The sequence below is a fragment of the Anopheles darlingi genome, chromosome 2 (assembly GCF_943734745.1).
Source record: "Anopheles darlingi chromosome 2, idAnoDarlMG_H_01, whole genome shotgun sequence".
In the NCBI taxonomy this organism is placed as follows: Eukaryota; Metazoa; Arthropoda; class Insecta; order Diptera; family Culicidae; genus Anopheles; species Anopheles darlingi.
The window spans coordinates 21,113,436-21,139,591 of record NC_064874.1 but is presented as its reverse complement, the minus strand read 5'-3'; the positions used below and the strand labels follow the sequence as shown (position 1 = coordinate 21,139,591).

The following is a 26,156-nucleotide window of genomic DNA, read 5'->3' as shown; positions in this document are numbered from 1 at the left end:
CAAAATGCTCACAAACTACTAGTGTGCCTTGGTTGCCAAGCACGGGGGGGAATACGTTGGACGGACGGACGGTCGCTATATCGTGCTGCTACGAGCTACTCAAGAGCTCTTGTGCTGCTTCCGATGGTGCCTCTACACAAAAAAAAAAGAAAGCATAAAACTCGAGATCCTTTTTGGCGCCTTCCAAGTGAACGTAGCAACGAACCGGCACACACACACACACCGCACCGAATGGGCTCACCGGATTTATGGGCCTGGTGGATGGTGGTGGATGCAAGAAAAAAAAAATGCAATACACAAATCGCACCCCCGGTGCCGGTCGAATCCGTTCCTAGCGCTCCGCGTTCCGAGAGCTGCCCGGAGTATTTGTTTACGTCAACATGCGCCGTCGACCGGGGGTCTGAGTTCGGTCTCTCCGATGGCGCATCGAGCAGGAGTGCAGCGTTTCGCTCGGAAGTGGCTGAGATAGCGAATATTAAATGCAGTTTAATGGAATTTTAAAATGAAAAGTTGAGCCTCCCACTTGCAGGGAGGGAGGGGAAGGGGGAAAGGGGGATAAATGGTGGTCCATTGCCTAGCCGTCCGCCTTTGTCCGCACGGTGTGTGTGTGCGTACGGAGTAATATTACTTGATGGTTAGACGATCCACGGCTTCCCGGTCGGTGGATGCCGAAACTTTTTGCCCAGGCCGTCCACTTCCGTATCCACATCCCGGGACCGGGAGGTTAGAAGTGCACTTTTTCAATCGCTTTCATAAGCACCGCAGAGCGAGTGAACAGTGAACGAAGAATCTCTGCGCGGCCCAGAGTGAGCTTTCACCAAGGGAGCAAACTTCAAAGGCAGCATTTTGCGCCATTACCCTCGGTTCGGTGAAGCAAACACCGAGAACGCGCGAGGGGGGGGGGGGAATTATGGGCAAGTTATTACCCCCCCGGACGTCCCTTTCCTCTTCTAGCTCACGGGGTTCCCAAAAATCGGCGCGGCCTTAATGCTGGTTTTAAACCGAAAAGGTCAGATCAGAGGCAGATTCCACCCGGGCACTTACTGACGCCAAGGCGTGCTGAGTGCTTGAGTGAAATGGAATACCATAATGGAGGCGCACGATAATGCAACTTGCAAGCAGCTAGCTCATAATTGATTGAAGGGTGGGGGGGATTCGTGCCAGGAGAAAGTGGCGCCGCGATAGTGGATGGTATTCAAAATTGAAATCATTTTCTCTTCCGCTGTACATGGGAGTGTGCTGTCCATTCAAAACTCATGACTGACTTCTTATTCCTTTCCCTTAGGTGATCAAGAGCTTTCTCCGATCCATCCACAAACGAACGCTACGGAGCCGGACAATCCCAGGACCTGGTCAGCGGCATCCGTGGTGCAGATACCGGCGAACAAGGATCGCCATGGTGCCATGCTGAAGTGTTTGGCACTGCACGAATCGTACGCTGCCCGCTCGGTAGCGGTCGAGGGACGTCTCGACGTGAAATGTAAGTAGTTCGGGATGTTTCATAAATTATAACCCGCACAGCACAGCACAGCACAGCACAGCACAGCACAGCGCGGCATTGCTCGACTCGATGGATGCCATTTTCTTAGAAGCATCTCATCATTACTGTTGGATTCTCAGACGCAGACTCAGACACGCAGACACGTCGGGGATCATTAGGATTGTCAGGGTTTTTTTTTGTTGCAGAAAACGATCCCCGTGCTTCACCAGCATCAATCGATTTCGATGAAGGCGACCAAGGACTCATTTAATTGGCTCTCTTCGCGCGCTTGCACTCGACGTGATGTTAATCACATCACATCCGGGAATCACATCGGAAATCCTCGGCAGCGATTGTTGCACGGCGGGCTATAAATACCCGTTAGAGCAGCAGACATTCGCTGCTCCGTAAGCTTTCAGCCAGAAATTGGCAAACCATTCATCAGCATTAGCGTCAGACTGTCCCGTCGCAACGACACAGACACCAAAGGGATGGGGGGGGGGACACTCTCTGCCCAGGAATTCCTTTGCCCTTGTCCTCCACGGAAGTCCTCCAAAGCACACGGAGACAACGTTTGCACTGATTGTCTCCCTTCGTAATCCCTTACCATCAATGGTGGCTGCTTCCGGTAATTGGCTCGAAACGATGCAGTTGGCAGAGCAAATGGGAACGCTGCGTGTACAAAGCACGTGCCCGATGCCAGGGACTCGAGGGACCCCTAGAGGCGACCTTTCTGTCACGCGCTACCTCCAACTTCTGCTCCAGCTCGAGCTCCAGCTCCTATAGTGAGCAACGGAGGTCGATCGTTCCTTTCCAAAGGACGTACCCCACCGGACGTGCTGGCAGTCAACCTCAATTAATATTGTTTTATCAACAGCGATAAATATTTATAGAATGCATTGGTACGAATTGTGTCCAGCTGCTGCTGCTGGTGCCCTGTGGTGCTGCTGACCTGAGTGCACTCCGCCAGTCGGTCGGTCGGTCTGCATTTTAATTCTGCTGCAATTCTCCCCCGCCGGCGGGGGTTCTCAGCCATTCCGGGGACCTTGATTCCCCGATGTTGTCGCTGGAGCGGATGAGATGCAAAGAATATGTTCGACTCCTGTGGTGCTCCAGTGCGAAGCGGGGGGGGACATATTTTATGCAGTCCATTCCACACTCAACCAAAGTAAAGGGGATAAAGCTTTATCCTGCACTTTAATGAGGATATCCGTGCAGTGTCCTTGTATGTGTGTATGTGTGTGTGTTTTGTGCGAGCGTATGCCAATCAATACCATTCCGTGCCGAGTGTCCGAAGTGATCATTAACCTACTTTATCGCTTCTCCTGCTTCCCTTCGAATCGCCACGAAATAGATGCACCGACGGTAAGACTGCTGGGAGCACCCCAGATCGATCTGGAGGAGGGCAAGGATTCGCTGATCCTGCGGTGCGTAGCCGACGCGAACCCACCGGCCAGCATCGTGTGGCGCCGTGCCGGACGGTCCGAGATCGCTAGCCTGCAGGAGTCGCTACAGCTGCGACCGGTCGGAAGGCGCGATGCCGGTCTGTACACCTGCCAGGCCCAGAACTCGGTCGGTACCTCCGATCAGATGTCCGTGCAGCTGGATGTTAAATGTGAGTAGAAAAAAAAAAACAAGCTGACCGCCTGTCCGGTCGTATTGGTGTCAACTGATGTGAGCGTGTTTTTTCCGATTTTCCCTTTTCCAGATGCCCCGAAAATATTGTCCGCTGGTCCGGATCGGCTGACCACCGCACCGCTGTTCAGTCCGGCCGCGTTCGAGTGCGTTGCCGAGGGTAATCCAGCACCGACCTACAAATGGGTGCAAAGGTAAGGGAACCGGGAAGATAGAACGTGTAAAAATGTTAAATGTGACTTGAAACCATGGCAAGCGCCTCATTGCAACAGCCCCTTCCGTCAATTTCGTCATTTAAATTGTTTAATAAGCTAATGACACTTGTGCCCTGCTGGTGAAGAACATTCCCTCCTTCTCACGAGGCCACGAGGCAAATGAAAAGAGCATTCCATAAAGGCGCATCATGATCGCATCGCGGCTTGCACCTGGATTGCAACACAAAATGAATTTGCTGTTTGCAGACATTTCACTGCCACATCTAACATGTCTTTTCATGGGATGATGCAACGTTACACGAGGGCCCTTCAATTAGCAGCAGCAGCAGCAGCAGCAGTCTGGTTGGCTGACAGTTTCGTGTTGAAGCTCCCTTTTACAGAAAGACATGGCAGCTGCTGGAGACTGTCAAGAGTCCCATACTTGAACTGCACCATTTCAGAACCGCACGTCGCGATTCACTTTTCATTTCGAATTCATTATCACTGGGCGCCTTTCAACGTGGCACTTCTGAGCACACACACACAAACATCCTGACACTCATTTGGTGGCACTGTCTTATCTTCTCGTTCCAGGATCTCGACCCAGGGCAAACCATTTCTGGATCGTGGTCGTGAGTCGCGTCTCGTCATCGACAACGTAACGTACGACTATCAGGGCGAGTACGAATGTCGGGCGACGAACTTCATCAATGGTCAGGAACGGACGGCAACCTCGGATCCGATAGCGTTGCAGGTGGTCGGTGCACCTCAGGTACTCCGTACGACATCGGCCAACGGCGGTGCAATCGGCCATTCCGTCTCGGTACGGAAGGGTGACTCCGCGACGCTATCACTGATTGTGTGTGCCGATCCGCGGCCACGCCACGTCGCCTGGGAGTGGGGTTCGTTGCGGCTGGAGGCCGGTTCGGGAATTGGTAAGCTCTCCGGATCACCGGAAGACCGGTCATCGGGACTTATCGCGTTCGCGTTCTTTCTCTCTCTCTCTCTCTATGCCGCACGTAGGTCGCTATCGGGTGGACGATGTGACGCAGGATAGCCGCGAGGATTGCTATCTGGCCACGCTACACATCGACGATGCGGACCTGCAGGACCAGCGGCCGTACTATCTGGTGGTGGAGAACGAACGTGGCACCGATCGGCATGCCATCAATCTTCGCGTCGAAGGAATGTTCTCAGGTAAGGTAATGGGAGACCACGGTGGAGGGCTGGGCCCCAAGCACGCACCTTTGATGGATTGATGAACACCGCCCCCCTCGTTCGAAACAGTAAATTAGTCTCCGGTGGATTTGATTTAACGGGAAAGATTCATCTCGATGACGGTTGCGCACCAATTTGGGGAAATGTCGAGGCTAACGAGCGAGCATTGACAACGCAAATCATGTGTCCTCCGAACTCCGGAACACTGTCTCTCGTCTCCCTCTCTCCTATGTTATGGGGAAGAACTTTGCATTTCGTCGTCGTCGTCGTCTTCGTCGTCGCTATCGTCGTCGTCGTGAGTTGCGTGCGTGTGTCTGCTACCTTTGCGCGAACAAGTATTTTTGTGCGACATCCTGTGCCCCATGTTGGAGACATTTTCATTTTCTCCGCAAACTTTGGCACCACAAACGTGTCCTTTTTCTCTTCCTTCCGCCGTGAATGTTATCAAAGTATTACCATAAGCAACTTTTTCCCGTTCATTACGGCCATTACAAATGATCATAATTAAGCCATTACGCGTACGAACGCACAGCGTACCGTATGGGCGTTCCCGTGAAGGGAAACCCCAACATCGGTGGTGCTGTACAGGATGGAACCCACATCACGAACGGGAAAAGTTTTTCTCACTGTTCTCGCACTCTGTTTGTGTGTTTGTGTGCGCGCGCGCGCGTGGGCTGTCTCGAAGATGTCCCGGAGATGTCACAAACCTCGCTTCTTAATCCTGTGCTACCTTCGTGTGCTCTCACCAAACGCACCAAAAACTACTCAACACCGCCCACAACTCCCAGACAACTAAGCTTTAATTAATTTTCCAATTTCATATGACTCGACCGAAAACCTGCTCCTTCCTGTCGCCACCATCTTGACACAACACAACGCTACGTCGCTCGCGGTCTCGGTCCCGGTCCAAAACAGTAGTGGAACCGCTGGAGCTGAGCTATCTGCTTGGCATTGCCGGCGGATGCCTGGCGGCCTTTCTCATCCTCATCTGTCTCTGCATCTACGCGGTTCGGGCGCGGAAGTGCTGCTTCAGAAGTAAGTAATATCTGCGCGAACAAGCCAGCAGGGCCCCCGGGTGGCCGCTGTTGATGTTTCTTAATTTTTATGCATTTATTCAGACACCCCTCTACACACCCATTCTAACTTCCTCTTCTTCCTCTTCACCAACAGATCGCAACAACTACAAAACATCGGAGAAGGATAGGTACGTAGACATGGTCCCGGTGTCAAGTGGTGCTGCGCTCTCTTCGCTTTTCGAAGCGAAGCTCCGGTGCTCTGGCTCTGGCTCGGGAATCTAATTATACTTTCGAACGAATGCCGATGGCCACCTGCAGGGAGGGACAGACAGCCACCAACGGACGCTGGTGGGAGAAGGAAACTTAAAATTCTGTCAAATGTCGTTACAACGATCGAATGATGCGGCTTCGGCGAACTGCCACCACTAACACCATCTTGAGGATGGAGCAGAACGTTCGAAGCGTCCATCGCCAGCCGATGCTGCCGATGTGAATATGTATGACCGATCTGACGCGCTGGCTACAGCATAGCATTCAACACAACAGACACGAAATGATCTCGGGTTTATGCATGCAGCGCTCTTCTTCTCCACCAACCTACCGGTCCTTACCGGTGCTTGCATATGGTGACGCTCTACCTCACCTAGAACCTTCGATTCTAGGGTCTATCCTGCCATCTTTCGCACCACCACCATTTAACGTAACGTGGTGACTGTGGTTTTCCGATCTTCCACCAGCTTCCTTCACGGAATGCATTCACTTTTATGGTGGCAACCCGCGTGGTGTGGCTTCGAGCAGGAGGGTCGTTGTCGATTTTCTATTTTTTTCGCACCATTTTTGCACACCACTTCCCTTCGTTTCCTTGCTCTCTTTCTCCGTTGCTGGTGACCCTTTTTTTTGTTGTAACGGTGAGAGGCAGCAAATGAGGCACGATAAAATATGCACGAATTGTGCCCCGAAAGGTGCACCCCGGGGAAATATTAAAATAAGTGTTTTTATTCCCGCAAAACGGCTAAACCCCGGGCCCCTCGGTGCCAAATCGGATTTCTTTCCGCTTGGGCCCAGCACTCCCGGGAAGGACGCATAGAGTGGGACCGCAAACCCGCTTTTGCTGACAAAACAACCAAACAAACAAACAAACAAAGAAAGAAGAAAAGAAAAGCCGTGGCCACACGGGGCGAAAACTCTAGCGCAAACGAAAAAATTAATGCCAAAACGTTTACGCTTGCCGTTTACATGCTGTCAAACTATTATTGGTCCGTGGAGCGTAAAACCTAGCGTAAAAGCTTTTTGCAAACGGTAGGGCTCACAATATGTTCTTTTTGTGGTTTACATCGACAGTGAGTGATCATTGCTAGTGTATTCAATCCTTTTCTTCAAAAAAACGATTTTAATTTCCTCAACCCGGCCATGTAAACATATCGAAGCGCAAAAGTTTTGGCATTAATTTTTTCGTTTGCGCTAGAGTTTTCGCCCCGTGTGGCCACGGCTAAAGAGATTGAAGGAGGGGGGAGCTTTTTCTTTACGGACGTTGGTGGTGGTTCGGGGTCGAGAGATTGCACCTTCGCTGGGTGCAAGGGGACCAGACCAGGGAGTCCCGGGGAGGTCCGGTTCGGTTTTAATCTTGAGGATTTTTCCATCTTTTTTGTTTTACTTGACTTGGCGCACAGTATGTGTTGTGAGGTTCGGTAAAACCGCAAAACTTCCTTACGCTCCAAACCCCCCCGGAAAAGTCCGTCCCGGCCGGAAAAGCGGCTCAACTCAACACCGACATGATGTTAAGCCAGTTCCTCATCGTTCCTCGGGTTTTGTTTTGTTTTTTTTCTTCGGGGTGGTAAAGGAAAAAAGGCATCATCGTTTGTTACAGTTTCATTAAATCTTATGCAAGAGAGGGCCATTGGCATTGTTCACTGGCACCCTCACGGTGACCCTTTTTCCCAGGGATTTGACCCGGACGTGGGCCCGTGTTTTGTTTGTACGGGTCCTTTAACAACAGCCCGTGAGGGGGGTTTGCGCAACAAACCGGGTTTTTGGACCCCAACACAAAGACCTGCCCGAAAAAAAACCGAAACCAACCACCACCACCAACACCACCAAGGGTTGAAGGAAGGTGTGTTAATCGTGAATTTTGCGAAACTCTAACCAACCACCGCTAGCGCGTGACAACAACCGCGTTTGGCAATAAATTTTAAAATAATTTCATCATCAAACCCCCCTCCGGTTTGATTAGGTATGAGGAGAAGGCTCCTTTTTGGCTTTTTCTTCGGCCATTCCCAAACATTGTCACGCGAAACTGAGAGAGAGAGAGAGCTCCAGCCTCCAGCCAGGGCACTCGAGAAGCGCCAAGTCGCCAAGTATCTGCGGAAAACTTTCTTCCAGCTTCAGACCACACAAGTGGCCGTTCGTTCTCTCGCGGCGTTCTCTTTGTGGCGTTTCTCGGGCGTATTGCGCAATTGTGGGGCGCTGCGGGAGGCCATTCTATTGGCAATAAATCTTGCACATTTGACACTGAAAATTGAAAATATCACATGACAAATAGCGTCCAGCGATGGACCATTTTTCATGTTCACACGGAAGGGTCGGCATCTCCGCTAAAACTGTGTTCCGTACGAGTGTGTGTGTGTTTGTGTGTGTGTGAGTGTCTGTATGTTCGAAAAAGAGTGGTAGTGGTTTGAGGAAGAAAATTGGATTTCCAGCTCCCGAGCAGCTATCTGCTTTCGAAGGCCACTGGCTGGCAACGGAAAGAATCTCGCTCCCGTCACCACCCTCTCTTGCTCGGCCGTCCGGTCGGCGTTCCTGGAGGTTTAAATTTCCTGGACTGTCAACCCGCTCGCCCCCAAAAAGGAGGAAGGGCCGATGGGCGGAAATTGAAGACGCCAAAAACAACGTGCACATCAATAGATTTGCCCATTAGCTGCGTGATATGCGAGACGAGGGTTCAAAGGGTATCTGGGACGACTAGTCCAGCTCTAGCAAGGGGTGTGGGGAACCGTACGCCTGCACCGACACCTTATCCGATTACACGGGGCCCGAGAGTCGATCGTCGTCACATGGTAATCAATTTAGTAACGGATCACGTGGCATTCCGGTGCTCGAGAGAGTTGAATGTTTTTGTTTTTATTTTCGCTATCCCGGATCCATTTCACATTCCACGGCCAGTCGACGGTGGACAGTTGAATTTGTTGTTTCGTGGATTTCGCGAAACGCCCAAGTGCTCGCGCTAGAACAGGAAGTTAAAACTTCATCAATATTTTACGAACTTTTTACGATCCACTCAAACAACACCATCAAAGCACCAACACAGCAGGCAGCAAGCAGGTCACATACCAGGTCAACATACGGCCGACCACATGGTCTGTGCCGTCAAATCTCAACCTCAACGTCTGTTGGTTGGTTGTTGTAGTAGGCGGCAAACGTTTGGCCGTAAACGTCTTAAAGATATGCAAACACAGGAGGCCAGAACATAAACAGCGATGCGCAGCGGTACCATACAACCATACCGATAAGAAAACAATTGGAAGTGGATACAACAATATGTACATTAGTATGTACACACACGCACACATAGAAGAGACAGGCACACATACACCGATGTATATTCTTATGTGGATTTCCGGTAACCTCCCCGTCCCGTGGTTTCGACGGAGAGAACGGAGCTTTCTGGTGGATCTCTTATTAAATCCTATTAAAATGCAGCCAGGTCCAGGTCCACGGCTCCCCATGGAGCCGTCCGATGCGGACGGTGACGGTGTGTATTGACCGTCGTTTCGGTTTCCATCGCTTGCGGCTTGGGACCATTTTCCTTGAGGCTTTGATATTGTTTGTTGGCGGGTGGCTCGGTGTTCTGATCCTTGCCAATAACACCAATGTTGGTCGCTCTCTTGTGCCCGGCCCGGCCCTGTGTGTAACGATGACCGCAGAGCGCCGCAGCAACGCAGTGACTCTTAAGTGACTCCAGCAGCAGCAGCAGCAGCAGCAGCAGCAGCAGCAGCGGCAACCACAAAACTGCCATTGTGCCGCCTGCCGTCCAATGTCTTTCAATGTCGGTGCTGGCGGGAATGGTGAAGGAAATTGAGAAAGCTTTTACTTTATGCATCCGCACCATCGGCACCGCGTTTGCCTTCCTTATCTATATCGCCACGGTCGGACCGTGGAGTGCCTTTTGTTCGGCTTTCGGGGTTCTTTTTTATGTTATAAATAATAAAAATTCAATAAACCGTTGTACGAGATGGGACGTCGGCAGATAAAACTAAAGTGTCACCGTGGCGATGCGATTTTTCTATTAGAAAGCCAAGCCAATTCAATAACGAATGTCTCGGTTCCTGGGATCCAAGATCCTAGCAAGCGAGTGAAATGAGCTTTCTTTCTCTCCCCAGTCTCTCTCTCTGTCTGTATCTTCAACCGAAAACAATTTCGAACATGAATGTGCATGAATGAATGGATTAACCTGTAATTGGAATAAATGTTGTGTTCTAGAGCCGGCCACGTGCTCCGTCTAGTGCTTCCCGTATAAAGGGGAAGGAAGTTTGGTCCTGGGTTTTGGGGAACGCTCTCGGGGAACAGTAAAGTTCATGTCCAAAGCTATCGTAACAACACGGACGTACTCGAGTGCGGCAACCCGGTAGACCCGAACTCCTTCTTGGAAATGTCTTGGAAACACCACAACCGGTAGATTACGGGCGGGCGTGGGGCATCCAGATATCCAGAAGATTCTACGGACTAAAGGTATGCATTTGTATGGAAATTTAAACGAAAACTGCTCAAACTGGAACTGGTTCGCCATCGCTTTGCTTGCTGGCATTGCTGGCTGCGGCATCATGCGGAACCATAACATTGGTTGGTTTGAATTAAAATATTTAAATAATTTTTGTCCCAAACCTGCCATTGTACTGCCTCGGTACCAGAAACCTTGATGAAGCTAAGGTGGGTTTAACTTGCCAAGACGGCTCCCTAAACACTGCTGGAGCTGAGGACGAAACTGAATCCCATCTTGATAACGGTGGCTTTCGAGTTGAGACCATGCCGGGCGATTTTTGGCGAGTGGACTTAGATAACTCGACCAGCGCCAAGCGCTTAACTTCTTCAAATGTACTGCCACCGTGCTGTCGCCGCTGGCGAGTTGTGTCTTTTCTCAGAACGAAATGCTCTAACGAAATCCCTACAGAGACCACAAAAGGGTAATCCAATTAGAAACCACAAAGACGTCGGGCTTTGGCGAGGTCAACAAACACGATAACCACGGGCACCAGGAGGAGGAAAGAGAGAGGGCTACCATCCCGTGGGATAATCCTGGAAATGGTTTAGGAACTCGTGCCATGCGAGTCCCTTTTTCATTTCCCTCCATCTCGACCTAACCGGACCAACGACATGTCAACCGGTACAGCATCGTCGTCGTCGTCGTTGCACTCTCGGTTACGTGCTTCTCGGTGCATCGTCGTCCTTTATGTGACGTTCGCGAACGAAACTGCACTGCAAGCGATGGAAACGGTTCCATTGTCTGTGTCAGTTGCACATCCCATGCACAGGTTGTCCATCATAAGCCGGATGTTGTGACACAGTTTACGTAGCAAATTTCCACTCGCTTTTCGGTGGTTTTATCGTGCAAAATGGTCGCAGAAAAAAAAATTTAAGAGCAGGATTGAGTAACGGAAAACCGGCTACCGATAGCCCGGATTGACCTGGCGAAGGGTGAAGGCTCTCAAGTGGCCTGCTGCTGGAAGCAATTTGATGAATGCCGCTACCACCAGCCTGCTGCAACCACCGATCTCGCTCCGTATCGTATCGATCTAATCGTAATACAATTCGTCCATGAAAAACAATATCCCTCTACCACGAAGCAGCGTGGATCCCAGCAGTCCGCGTAGACGCTGGCCTATTGGCTTCACCACCGTTCGCCCTTACCCCCTGTAATCGAATCAGCCGCAGCCCGGATCCTTCTTGATGGCCTTTTTTTTTGGTTTCAGCTCCACCAAAGCGAAACGACGAGAGGCTATCGGTTCGAACCTCCCCCCCCCCCCCCCCCGTACCCAAAGACCTCTCTTATTCTATTCCGCCCAAAAGAACGGTCATTTTTCATTCCACGGGATCGCTTGTCGCACCGAGAGCGAGAGAGAAGGCACCAGGGTGCGCCGGATCCGTATCGTGGCCCTCGCTCCCTGCGTAAGCATTCCAGCGATCCCTTCTTGGCCCTCGCCAAGACCGGCTTCTGGTCGAGCGGTCGCTTTGATGGATGTGCGGAATTACAGATAGCAATGGGAAGAAATCTAAACAAATTTCGAGCAATATTTTACGTTTTTCGCAATTTTCTTTTGCGGTCTGCGACCCCCGGAGTCGAGTCCAGGGCGAATGTTTTGTGGACAAAAGGTTTTCCGGGGATAACGAGAAGGGACAGAGAGAGCAGTAGCTGTGTGTGTGTGTGTGTGGGTTGATGCGTGCTGATGTTATGTCTCGGTTGAGTTGCTTTCCGTACCGCTTGGACATGTTGCTTGGCCCCGTTGTACGACGGCGAGAAAGAAGAAACATCTACTTGGTCCCGAGTACGCAAATGGATCGCTTTTGACGTTCTGAACTAGTCGCCTTGACGGTTGCCATGGATGCAGCATGCAGCCCGAAACGCTTTCGTTGAGGGAATTCTCTTCTATTTCACCGGAGAGTGTACGATTAGCCACCGATCGTACCGTTCCAAGGTTGTGCTCCAAGCGGGAAGATGGATAAGAAAAATAACGTTTCTACCGTGGAACACCCCGATTGCGAGTGGTGTGGTCTAAGTGGAAGGAAATGTTTCCTTAAGCGCGCTCATCAATAATATCCCGCGTGGCGTCCATTGTGTCCACGATTGCTGGTGTGGCGTACGACTCGACTAATGCACGCAAAGGGAAGCTAGCTAATAATACACACACAGACACAGAGAAGCACCCGTAAACGATATAAATTCGAATCCCGGAACACACCGGGATAAAAGAAACACACACACACACACAGACGCTGTGGTACATCCTTCTTCGATCTTCATCGTTTCGGTGCGCACTCCAAGAGAAGAGCTATGCTGTCTCGTTGGCTGACTGGCTGGTCATTGTGGACCGTGTGAGCTCCCCCCACCCCCTACCCCCACGGCCATTGCTGAGCTGACGTTTTTATGGCGTGAAACGCAAGATTCGAGGCTTTCGATGTGGTTTTCGAAGGAGAGGTAGGAAGGAATGGCAATTGGGCAAATATAGCTGTCATTTGCAAGCATTAACCTTAATTTGGGTCCGAAAACCACCGGCACCGACACCGACACCGGCACCGGTACCGGTCGCTGGGCGTGCTGTGGTGCCTTTGGTTTGCGAGCACGAAAACGATCAATAAGCAGTTTTACGGCGGCACCCACAGACACAGACACTGCTACTGCTGCTGCTGTCGATGTACGATCCAGACGAGGATGGCATTAGCGAAGCACTTCAAGTAGAGAGAGAGAGCCCTCTCGTTAAGATAGAGCCCGGGAGCAGCCAATACAATCTGTTTTCGCGGGGGGGGGAGGGGTCCGAAACCATGGTTTGAGGAGAATCATAAGCAGCTGGATGGTAATTAAGGATCGCGCGAGAAAACCCATTGGCCCTCCCGACCCCGACCCCGACGACACCGACTCCGGTCTGAGCATGAGAGCGAAAAGGGGGTCTAATGATAACGTATAGCAATATGTGCCGCATACGTAATCTCGGTCGAGGCTTTTCACGGGGGAGGGGGCGTCGGTAAGTGTTTAATTATGACGACGCAGCACGCACCACGAGACTCACACACACGCACGCACGCAGTTGTGGTGCTGTTGCTAGAGTGAAAAGCTTTCAAAATACGGGAGAAAATGGCAGAACAGCGAATGGAAGTGAATTCATTCGCGAAACATGGAAAAGCATCGATTTTGCTGTGAGATTCGGAAAACGCGACTCGACTCCGGGAGAGTTCTTCCTCACTGGATGAAGCGTGGACCTCAACTGGACGCACTTCTCGCATTGTTTGAACCAGCCCAGGAATAAGAGGCTTTTTGAGTGACCGGAACCTATTCTCACTTGTACGAAGAGAGAGAGCGACAGGAGGAGAACGATACGCGCAGCGGCAAATTTGGCGAAATTAATTACGCCGTGTCCGGTTACAAATGATTCCAGCGCGCCATTGTGCGGCCATTGTGCGGCCATTGTGGCGCGCGCTCCGTTGACAGCTAATAAGCAATTTCTCGGTTCAGCGGCTGCAACTCCCCGGGAACTGACGTCCATTGGACTGAGGGTATGGTTGCGTGAAACAATGTGATGATTAATCATTTTGTTGCTGCTGCTGCTGCTGCTGCCGCTGGTGGTAATGGTGGTCAACGAAAGCCGGTAGCCGAAGAACACCAAGGCAGCTGCCATTGGCGCAATGAATAAGAACTTCTCACTTTCTCAGTCCCGTCACTCCGCTCGCTAACCGGCTCGTGGCAGCATTGTTTCATGTACATTCCGTGAGTAGCTGTCCGCGTAGCGTAAAAATCCGACTCCGATCCGCGTCGCGTTTGATGTGGAAAATCGGCAAAAAGCCGGCAGTCATGGTGAGCCAGCGGGCCGTCGGTTGCGCAAGCTGTCGCCTAATACCGCAACGTTTCGTTTCGCTCAGATAAAGGCAGACTGGTACAAAGGGTTTGGTTTGATGTTTTACGGAGTTTCTCGTCTTAAATTTCACGCCACATCGGAGAAAAAGGGGTCGATGCATCGCGCTTTGCTATCGTTGCCGACCAGACGAGTGGTTAAAGCAGCTTAACGATTGTCAAACAACACACCATACCGATTGATCTGGTTGCAGCTCGTGCTCTGTGTGTGTGTGTGTGTAAATCGAGGCATTGGAAAAAAGATCGGATAAGGAGCCTGCAGTTGAGTGTGGTTAAGTGTACACATGATCCTCGTGAACACGAATGGTGTCATCCGGAGATTGCAAATGTTTGCTAAACCCCCTCCCAAGACCACTTTCGTTCCCTCCATTCTCCGTTAACCCAACCTTCCACTAGGGTGCACCCGGTGTTATGAGATACAATTTGCAGCACAAATCAACATAGAAAAGGATTTGTAAAGCACCGGCACCGGCACTGGCACCGGCTCCACGGCGGCTGTGACAGCGAGACGAGGCGTCTCCGCCATCTTCTCGCGCCCATTGCTTGGTCTGGGCTTTTCATTTGTACACTGTGGGTGGCAGTTATGAATGTTATGTGTCAAAATGAGTGCTTTTTTGTGACACTGTGTGTGCATGTGTGCGTGTGTGTGTGTGTGTGTACATTCATTGCTCCTGATGACGAAGAAGGTAAAAAAAGGAGTAGAATACACCACACGTTGATCCCGATCTCTTCCCCATCCTCAAATGAATGCAGCACCGAGACGTCAGACGGCCGCAAGATCCGCATTCGCCCCCCACACACACCACTACACGACGGCCAGGTGAATGCGGCAAAGCGCGAGACGGTTGCATGGACTGGTTAGCAAAAGCCCGCGCCGCCCAAACGGAAAACCGCGAATGGAAAATGTGAAACTCGGAGAGAGGAGAAAACAGAGAAAATGCTCCAACCAACCGACTATCCGGTGGTATGCTTGATGCTTGGTGGCGGTGGTGGTATCATGCACCCGAGCAATCTAGCGTCCCAGGGCAGCAGCAGCAGCAGCAGCGTATATCTCCATGCGGCCATGCCGGGGTTGCCATGTGCAGCAGCGTTTCCGTTTGTGAAATGGACGGATATGTTCGCACCGTACCGCGGCAGCAACACCAGCACCACTGCGCACCACTGCGCACCTTCTTCGTCTCTCCTCTTCTCGATCGACAGTCAATCTTCTCGAAGGCCCTGGCATGGCCCTGGCGAGGACTTCACTAAGGACCTATTCCGTTCGCTCGCTGGCGGATAAGCAGCAGCGACAACCGACGACCGATGTGATGCAGATGTGGTGTCGGTAGTGGTGGTACTGGTGGTGGTAGGTGTCGGTTGCCATGCTCATTTTCATTTCATTCTGGCAGTTGAAAGGATTTTTATCATAAGTATCATCGCCATCAGCAGCAGCAGCAGAAGCAGAAGCAGCATCATCAGCACCATTCACCCTCACACAAGGTTTTGCGGTAAGGTGCCAGCATGAGCAGCATAAATACATGGCTGTGGCTGTGATGTGGATGCCGACAGTGCGAGGCGTTAAACGTGGAACAACCTCCGGGAGTAAGGTTTTAGCGTAGCGCATAACACACTCCCACCATCCAGCAGCAGCTAGCGTCTGACGGTGATGATGAGCCTGTAAAACGCAAAATATCTGCTACAACGCAAAATATACGCAGCGAAGAAGGGGACATGGCAATGATGATGATGATGATGATGATGATGTTGATGTTGATGATGGTATCTTCACCAAAAACGAGTGATGCGGAGCCAGCATCGGAGCTTGAGGAAATGTGTGCGTGGTGTCTTTACAATGTGTTGATTGATATGATCACCGGCAAGGAGTGGGGGGGAGAGGGGTGGCAGCAAACCCCCGTACGTAACCCCCCGCGCGTTATCTCCTACATGCTGCTTGGCTTTAAACATTTTATTTCTCACTTCCCACGTGTGGTCTGACATGCGAGAGTTTTGAAAAATGGCGACGCGTGTAACATAAAATACATCATCCTGTATAGGAGGGCACCGCGCACGCAGCGTGTGCTTCGAGCTGTTAATGATAATACGTGGAGGTAATGCATCGCGTGTGCGTAGCGCGTGGATCAGGGACCACACCAGGTGACAGAGGACACATTGTGTGCGTGTGTGTTTATTTTTTATTGAAATCGTCTGTACTGGCATCGTAACGGCATGGAACGTCAATCTCTTTTAACGCCGTTCCGGTAGTCACCGAAATGAAGCGATAAACAAACAATGATACGTCAGGAGGAGATGGACGAAGGATCTTTCAAATTGTTGACGCTGGTTGGACCCTAATGGATGGTATAAAATGTGGTTTAAGGCGACCAGATTGGCGGACTAACGCACACACGTTGAATTTTGCATGTTGCATGTAACAATCTCAACGTCAGTGGACACATCCACGAAAATCGAGCTGGATGAAAATTGCTGGTAGCATTCACCTTTAAACAATGATTTTGAGGCTGACGTAAAAGAATGTTGCAAGCAATATCATTTTTCCGCTTCGTGCTCGCTTCATAGAAAGCGTGGATGTGCGAAAAACTCGTGGTTTGATGGATAATCTTAACGTGTATGGAGGGTTTAAGGCATAGAAATAAGGCCCTGTCTCTCTCGCCAATGCTTCTATGACGACTGCTACGCCTACTAAGATTAAGCGAACGCTTCGCGGAACAAAATGACGACTGTACCAAGTTTCCTTCAGTTCCTGATATCGAACATAATGAATTTGTATTGCCCTCGGGGCTTTTGCAGACAATATACAGAGAAGTGCATCTGTCACAGCAACAGCAACATCAATTACGCACATTCATCCCAAGCCGCATGGAAACAATACAGACAATGGGCAAGGTACATAACAGTGCTCAAAACATTCGAACACATTAGTGCAAACATAATGGCCACAATGGTTGAATCGAAAGTCAATGGCTAGCAACAAGTGACGCTGATAGTGACTATCATACAGAAACTCGTGCATAAACCTACAGGCGTATGTGTGCGTGTGTACGCACAGCAAAATAATCTAATTCATCCGGGGCAAACCTATTGATAACATTGTTTCCATGCGGCATCAAGCATCCACAATGAAGATGTATGCCATGGCCTCTAGGTGGGCTCTAGGTCCTGGCTTGTATCTCGGATTTAATCTGCTTAAACAGATACATCGCCCATACGGCTTAGCAAAGCAATCGTCACCCAGCAATCGTACCCAGCATTACTTCTCCCTTCCCGGGCCGGGCCCGGAAGCAATGAGAGAGCCGGTGAGACCTTCCCGGAAGGCCGGAAGGATGCGAGGCAAAAATTTATGTAGCACAAACTAAAGCTATTGAGCCGACGACGACGGTGGGGAAGGAAAGATAATAACATCACCGTTCCGGGTCATCCACGTGGCAGAAGGTGTCACGGGCCCCTTACCGTTCTCCCCTCCCGTGTGTGTGTGTGTGTGTGTGTGTGTGTGTGTTGTTGCAATGCTGTGTCATCGAAAGCGGACTGTTGGTGTCCAGACCCAGAGGCACTGGGGAAGGGTTGCGGAAGATGATTGCAAATGTCCTTAATCCTGACACTCGGCACAACTAAAAGCTTCACGGGCCCCCCTTTCCCAGGAGGCTATCGGTGTTGGTTAGATGTTCGATCTCCGGCTCCGGCTTCGGCTCGGCGGTGTCCTTAATCCCTTAGCCTCGGATACCAATTGCTAAACCCCCCGACCAGAACCACTCGGCTCAACTCTGCCGTCTCTCAATCTCGCTCGATCGCCAGCTGCCTTATATCGTATCGTGCACCGGAGCAACATCGACAAGCTGGCGAATGGACTCCACTCTCCCTGGGCTTTGTGAAGGGGCCGCAAACACAGACTAAACGGAATGGCCTCAGCTCGGGGGCCCCCCATTGGGGAGTAATTTGAATTTCTAATTAATTACAACAAGCCATCGATAGTATTCTCAGGAATGCAGCCTCATTCTCTCAATAACTCATCTCAGCCACTGGCCATTCGCTTCATCGACGCTGACTCGTTGGGAAAACCGGGCCCTGAGAACCGAAAGAACAAGTAACGATCCCAATCCACCACCCATCACCCACCGAACCGAACCCAATTGCCGCTGGGACCGGGACTGAAGGTCCTGTTCGTGTTCATGTTCTATTTGTCCAGCTGCTGTCCGCGCTGGGGCCGCTGAGCGAGCCTTTTCTGGTATTTTGGAATTTTCTTCCATTTTCCCACCCTCCCACCCACCCTGTTGGGTGCCTCCTGGGGCACCCCCCGGTCGACTGGGTGGGTAAACTTCTTTGCATACAGATTCTTACTCGGATTACAACTTTATCTCTTAATGGGTTTCGTTCGCTTTGTCGCCACTCGAGGGAAATGGAGAAGGACAACAAGGCGCTGGGAGGGGGAGGGGGCATACGGGCCGCCCAAAGTGGCAACAAAGCCCCCCGGGGCTCCGGCTGCTGCTGCTGCTGCTGCTGCTGCTGCTGTGGCGGGGAACGACGACAACATCCGGGCAGGGCAGGGGCAGGGACAGGGACTAAGTGAAGTAACCGGTAAACCGGTAGAACGGCCGGTCGGCTCTTGAGCCCCTTTGCCATTGGAACCGGCTCCACGGGGACGGGGCACCCTGGGAGTGATGGGACCTACACATGTGTGCAGACACGCTCGCTATCATCATTTTCTTCATCTTCTGATCACACAAACACACAGACACACAGACACACAGACACTTGAACCGAGTTCTTTCTCTGGGTCCTCCTGTACTGGGTATACATTCTAACACGGAAAGCGGATTGCTTTTAGATACATTTGTCTTTCGCCCCGGAGACCGGAGCAATTTACGTCCCAAAAAGACGATACGGAGTATCGTACGGCGGGACGGTATGACCCTCGGGATGCACATTGCATTGGACCGACCGACCGACCGGCGGGTGGTGGGTGGTATGCATTTTTCTCTACCCGAACGCATAAATAAATATTTGCCGAAAGGTAACAGCAGCAGAAGAAGCAGCAGATGCCATGCTTTGAACACGATGCGTGATAGTGGCCGGTGCTGGGCTTCACTCTCTGGCACCGTTTTTATCTGCTGGATCTTTTGGAATTGCAAAGGTGCGGAGATGAGAAAATGTAACACTTTGCCAATAGATGGACGGCCTTTTGCTTTCGATGGAAGGATGTTTGGGAGGAAAGGGCTTTTAGTGCGTAGTGCTGCTGATGATGATCGTTATTTATAGCTTTCTACTTTTGTGCTACCGGTTCCATTTCAGTAATGAATTGTAAATATTTCTCCAGAGGACCAGAGACCAATGAAGATCTAGGATGTAGTCTTTTGTATGCAGTAATGCTTTCAATTTAGCTCGGTGCTTAGTCCCGAACTCCTGCAATGGGATACAGTTTGTAGTAATTTACGAAAGTGTATTAATTATAATTAACTTATCTGTAATTGATATTACGAACCACTCGTAGTAAACGATATTGACTACCAAGGTAAATTCAGGAATTTCTCGAGAATTCGCCTGGATCCTGGAATGTTCCAGCAAAATTGGTTTGATAGATATGTACATCATTTCATTTGATTAGGTCACTTCAATGGAAATGATTCTTATGATCATGAAGCATCATTCCGATCAATATTTTAACGAGAAAACCTCTAGGAAACAATATAAAGTGTTTTTGCAGTAGTATACTGTCTCTAGACTCTCACAATAATACCTTGTAATCGATAGGTCCATATTGTTTATGACCAATTACAGTCGACACTTGTCGAAGCGACGTTCAAAATGTGTTCGGTCTAATAGACAATTAGTTTGCAAGCAACATCCTTCAACTCTCACTGGAACACTGAACATTCCACTAAAGTAAGACTTTAATATGATGGTTTTGCTAGTCCTTGGTTGGACATTCTATCGAGGGGAATGTATAATTGAAAAATTTGTTGTGAAATCCACATCAACTATTGATCGATAGATCGGATACCTTTGAGCAATCACAGGGAAAATAAACGTCTCTATAGTAATCAATTTATATTAAATTCATTGATTATTTGTCAGGGAATATGTCTCTAAATAATCCAATCCGGAGGTCTACCGACTATGAGCTCCTCCTGGTTATGCTCACACTTTCTGTTCTTCCTTTCTCTTCCTTCCAGTGAAAAGGCCGACTTGAAGTCCCGCTCGGACAGTATGAGCGTACCGCCGCTCGATTCGATCTACACGACACCGACCGGGTTCCACCATCATCAGCAGCATCATCACCATCCGCACCATGCCGCCCATCATCACGCCCAGCAGCAGAACGGAACGCCCGGCTCACCGGAAGCAATGAAGGTACGCATGGCCGCGATGATATTGCAACCACCGACAAGGGTTTAGCAGACGCCAACCAGTGAGACCGATGGCACCGAGGTGAAGGAGTCATCGTCGCTCACGGACGATGATGACGACGCGGCCTGCGCGACCAGCGGCGCCGGTGCCCGGGGCGGTTCACCGGACGACGACGACGATGGCGGCGATCTTCGGTCTTCGGGTTCACCCCGGGCCACCGCCACCGCCGTCGTCGTTGTCCGTGAACCGCCCATCGGTGGTTCCGGTGCCGTGGCCGTCGCCGGTGGTGCCTCGTCTCAGTTGCATGATAAACGATCACTCGATCGTACCCAGGGTCAGGCTAGTGGCAGGTTAGAGCCGGCACCATCGGCGGTGCCCTCAGATACTCAGACACGCGCCAGCTGTCAGCAGCTCGGCGCCGACGCAGAAGGTCAGGAGGAGCAGCCCCGGGAAGGAGCAACAGCAGCAGCAGCAACCAGAGCACCGAGGCGGCTCTCGGCCAAGGCGAGTGATTATGGTTTGGAGCGGTTCAATCGGTTACTGGATCGGTTGGATAGGGGGAACTTTCTAATCAAAACTAGCTTTAAGAAGTCGTACTCGCTCATACTAATGTCACGCGCCTCGACCATATCCGGTGGTAGTGGTGGTAATACGAACGGCGGCAGCAGTAGCACCACCACCACCACTACCACCACTAATAGCACGGCCAGCACTAGCGCCACGCCACGCGATGGCCTTAAGCTGGATGGTCCCGAAGGTGTTACCGTAGGTAATGGGGTAGGGGAAGGGCAGGGTAATAGCAGTAGCAGCGGAAGTAACAGTAGCACCGGACCACCCTCCAGTAACGGTGGTGTGGATTGGAAGCCGCGACGAACCGTCGTCGTCAGCGGTAAATCGCCATCGGATCGTGCACCGATCGTCGGGGGGTCGTTGCGTGCCTGGTGTCCGAGGGCACGCGGTGGCATCCTCATCAAGGCCAACTCGAGCACCGGCATCTACCAGCTGGCCGGTGGCGGAGAGGCGGAAACGGTGGACCGGAAGGAGACGAAGGGCACGGACCTCAACGAACGACGAACAGATGCACGACGGCCACAGATTCCAATGGCCACGAATCCGAATGCGATGACGGAAGCGGAAGCAACACCCGGAGCCGGACCCCCACCGGAAGCATCCGATACGGGTTCCGGTTCCGGGCGTGAAATGGCGCCGGTGGCGTGCCGGCCGGCCAGTCGTGCCAGTCCCCGGAAACCACCGTCGATCGCGGCGGCGTCGGCGTCGGCGATTGGCAATTATGAAAACATCCGGCCACGCGATGCCGGCTGCCGTACGCTTGGTTCGGCTTACCGGAAGTCGGCGACCAATCGTAGGAAGGCAACGGCCACCGGTGGTGGTGGTACCCCGGAACGAAGATCGAGGCCGGAGGCCGATGAGGAACGGTTGAGCGTCAGTTTGCCACACAACGCGGCGGCCGATGGTGACAATAGCAGCGAGTTCCACTGGCAGCAGCAGCACCAGATGCCGAGTGCCGTTCCGACACGTTTCTTCCAGCGGCAGGACTATGCCGGACCAACGGGCCCACCAAACGATGCGTACACCCGGTGCGAACAGTTGGAGCAGGACAGACGGCTCCAGGATGCGGATGGTCGATCGAAAACACAAACACTGACCGCCAGTGGCGGTGGCGGACGAAAGCGATGGCTTGCCGGTGTTGGTACAACCATCGGTGGCCATCGGAAACCAACCAGTCAGCCGATCGGAGTGGAACCGAACGATGGAGCTAGCAGCGGGACAAGCTTCCGCTTGGTTCCACCCTTCTTCGGTGCCGGCAATGGTTCGCGACGATCGGAACGGATGCTGAAGAACGTAAATCTTCATTTCCCCAACAAAACGGGTCACCATCATGGACGACCGGGTGAGGCCGGTATGCCGGATGCCGGCGGTGGTCCGCTGCATGCCGCCAGTCAGGCCTACCAGCAGTTGCTCTACCCGAATGCCCGCTCAGCGCTGGCCACGGCACCCGGGAAGCGTGCGGGAAGCGGTGAGCGTAAGTATTTCTCGAAGGCGAAATCACAATTCCTCAAACTAGGTCAAAAGTGTCGACTGCTGACGGTGGTGGGCAATCGAAGCGCGGCCAACGGTCCGCCTGGTGGTAACATCAGTTCGTACAATCTGGACGATCTAATTAAGGCCACGGCCAAGTACGAGCAGAACGAGTCGCCAGCCAACCTTAGCCAGCAGATCGTCTACAAGAGCTACAAGTCGGAACTGGACCTTACGAAGAATCTGGCCTACTTGGATAGCTTCCTGAACGAGGCGTTCGAGGAGCGCAGTTCAGGTCCCATGGCAACGGCACCGGCGACTGCGGTACGTCACAAGCGAGCCAAATCCTGTTCCAAGTCGCTTCATCACCATCATCATCATCATCATCACCACCAAGCAGGCCAGATGGGTGCCGATGATGGTGCAACCACGGACAGTACGGTCGAGGCAGCGTCACAACCACACGCGAATCTAATCCAACTAGAGGACGTCTGGTCACGGAGTGTGACGGCGGACATCGGTGCCGGTGGCCCCGGTGCACCCGGGCAACCCACCTGGACCACCAACAATACCAGCTCGAGTTCGAGTGAGTATCTGCGGCACAGTCTGGTACCGCCCCCGGTGGTGACCGCCAAGTTTAACGATTTTCTACTCCTCGATGGGGCCCGGGACGAGGAGGAGGAGGCCGATTTCGGAGTGGACGATGATGATGACGAGGAGGAAGAGGAAGAAGACGAACGAGAACTGGAGCTGTACGGCGGTGATGAGGTAGAGGAAGACGAGGAAGAGGAACCTGGTACTGACGATGACCGGATGCTACTGTATGACAGCACCGCGACACCCTTCATCGTGGCCTCGGCTCTCGGAGCTCGCGAAGGATTCGCAGGCCGGTCGGTATTGGTTGAACAGAGTGGACGGAACAATGGAGCGACCTCGAGTTCGCTGAGTAGCAGTGACTACGCCTCGGTGTACAGTGCAACCTCAAGCGGTGGCAATGGTCAGCAATCAGCAGCTGGCCACGGACACCACGGACATCCTAACCTACGCTTCCCCGTTCCGGAGAGTGACCAGAATCGAGCAGAAGCAAAGTCAGCAAAGAACGCAAAGACGGCAAGGACGGCCTATCAGCAACCCCAACGGACGAAGCTACTCCATGGCAACGCATCGCAGCACACTCGGATCTATAACAATTTCCTCAACGATGGTGGTGGTGGTGGTGGCAGCGAGATGACGCAGACTGCGCCAGGAAGTCAGCAACTGGAAAAGAACCATCGCTCGAGGGCGCCACCCCCGATGACCACGATGGTCATGGAGTATCCGTTGCGGTACCCGGATCGTTATGATTACCGAGTGCAGCAGCAGCAACAGTCGGCGAGCAATCGTAAGTCGCATGGCCGCCAGATGGCAGCACCAGGAGGCGGTAGTAACGGTGGCACCCGAACCGAGGAACCGAACAGCTTGACACATCCGGAGAATTATCTCGAGCACTATCAGCAAGTGGCAGCGCAAGCCCTCCTGCTGGGTGGTCCCTCCGCTGCTGCTGCTGCTTCTGCTGCTGCTTCCGTGCGATATGAACCGCCATCACCGGATCCGGTCGGCGATAGTGTCAAGCTTGATGGTACGATTGGTGAGCAGACCAGAATGCGGAGCACGGACGGCACTGGCTATCAGCTGGCAGCCACCATGCGACAACGAAGCGGTAGCAGCGTATCCACTGGCCGCGTACCACCGTCGTATCAACATCGACGCAACGGTAGCCATTGTGGGCCATCCCCGTGGAACAATGGCCTTACTAACGAGAACTCCGACAATGGTGAGTCGGAGTCGGATAGTGGACCACGGAGGCCACCGCTCGTCTGCGATAATGAGCCACCACCGGTACCACCGGCGACTGCTGCCGGAGTCGTCGATACGTCCGACGATGAGCTGCTGCTGGTTGGCATTGGTAACGGTGGTGGTGGTGGTGGTGGTGGAGGTCTCGGAGTGACCTCAGCTCAGCTCGTCAACCGTCATTCTCAGCACCAGCAACCACTTGCCGGATACTCCGATTACAGTCCAAGCAACCAGCGCCTCCTGAGCGATGCCACCAGTGCTGCCAGCTATCGACAATCGGAATCCACGTCACTGGATCCTCTCTCGAGTGGATCGAGTGCGCGGCGTGCTGGCAAGCTGAAGGGCGGCACGGGCGGTAAAGCACCGCCAACGGGCACCGCCACCGGTAACTATCTCAACTATGGACCCCACCGCGTCATCGTGTCGCAATCACGCAAGGAGCACGGTGAGCTCGTCCTCGAGTACGAGTGTTAGCAGGGTCCAGCGGGTTCTCGTTCGCTGACCACCAAGACCACCGCATGCAATGCCCACGTTTGTGGACGTCGTGACGTCGTGGCTCGCCTTTCACTCCTTCTAGCTGTTGTGCGTGTGCATGTGTGTGTGTGTGTGTGAAATGTAAATGTTACGTGATAATGACAATAAATAGCATCGTAGCTTACTTTAAGGGATAAAGCGCGAGGGTATGCGAGGGCTGTCTATTTGGCGCCAAGCTAGCTAGCTGGTTGCTGGGCATCAGCATAGAGAATAGGGTTGTAGATACGAGAGAGAGAGAGAGAGAGAGAGAGAGAGAGAAAGGTGAAGCGAGATTGCTAATCAACTACTGAACCCGTCATCGCTGAACGGGTTTTCAGTTTTCCGTGCGTTTTACAGTCAATTGTGCGCCAATCTTTGAACAGAGACCAAAGCAATAGCGTCAAGGTGTAGTGGCGTGCTGGATAAGCTTCATTACACGTCACGAATGTGTGCAGCACTTTCAGGGCAACATACTGCTCCGTACTGCCGCTGAATTAGTTAGGTAGTTAGACGGAACCGACACCATTCCTGGGGACGGTATGGACGATGGAAGGTCCAACAGGATACATCCTTAGGTGCTGGACCAGAATGTAAGACAGGGCAACGCAAACATAGCCTCGCAGTTAGTCAAAATCGAAGCATCACCACCTAACCGAACGAAACCCGAATGTTCGATCACTCAACTCTTTAACTCTTCAACACTAACCGACCTACTCGGGAACTCGATCTAGCAGATAAGGCAGCAGCTGCTTGTTCAGTGTGTGTGTGTGCGTGTGAGTCTGTATGGCAGACACATACGGGACGCAGGACACCTAGAGAGACGATAGGATGTTAGTAGTTTAGTGTAAGTCACACATCCTACTGTTTAACGCTTTCGAACAGTTTATGTTTGTTGTTACATACTTAAAGGATTTAGCTAGAATCGCAATCAATCTAACGTCCCCTTCCACCCCCCCCCCCCCTGGTCCACCCCCTTTTTCCACCGTTCTACATCCAGCCAAGCAAGCAAGCTAGTGTACGTAACCGTAATGTAGCCGTCGAGTCGTCCCGAGGTTCCCCCGAGGCCGAACAGCGAAGGTGACCGCTCATCGTTTATCACATTCAATTCGCAACGCGAGACGCACTCTCATTAATAAGCCACCGAGCAGACGAAGACGGAGGAGAGGTGTTTAGTTAGGGCACTAGCGGGCCACCGGGTTCGGTGGCTTCGGAATGTACAGTATAACATGGAGCGCTTCCAGAGGAGCGTTCGTCGTGGAAGTAAGACGGTGCTC

General features: G+C 52.1%; 1 protein-coding gene across 1 annotated transcript in view; it reads left to right on the top strand.

Moving 5' to 3' along the window:
- LOC125948306 (hemicentin-1) overlaps positions 1-26,156 on the top strand; it is an 83,511-nt gene that overhangs the window by 40,947 nt on the left and 16,408 nt on the right. Inside the window, exons 4-11 of the mRNA XM_049674244.1 lie at positions 1,286-1,480; positions 2,835-3,095; positions 3,189-3,309; positions 3,904-4,244; positions 4,333-4,506; positions 5,443-5,562; positions 5,698-5,731; positions 20,322-20,499. Of these exons, the coding sequence (XP_049530201.1) occupies positions 1,286-1,480; positions 2,835-3,095; positions 3,189-3,309; positions 3,904-4,244; positions 4,333-4,506; positions 5,443-5,562; positions 5,698-5,731; positions 20,322-20,499 (1,424 nt within the window). The remainder of the gene's footprint in view (positions 1-1,285; positions 1,481-2,834; positions 3,096-3,188; positions 3,310-3,903; positions 4,245-4,332; positions 4,507-5,442; positions 5,563-5,697; positions 5,732-20,321; positions 20,500-26,156) is intronic.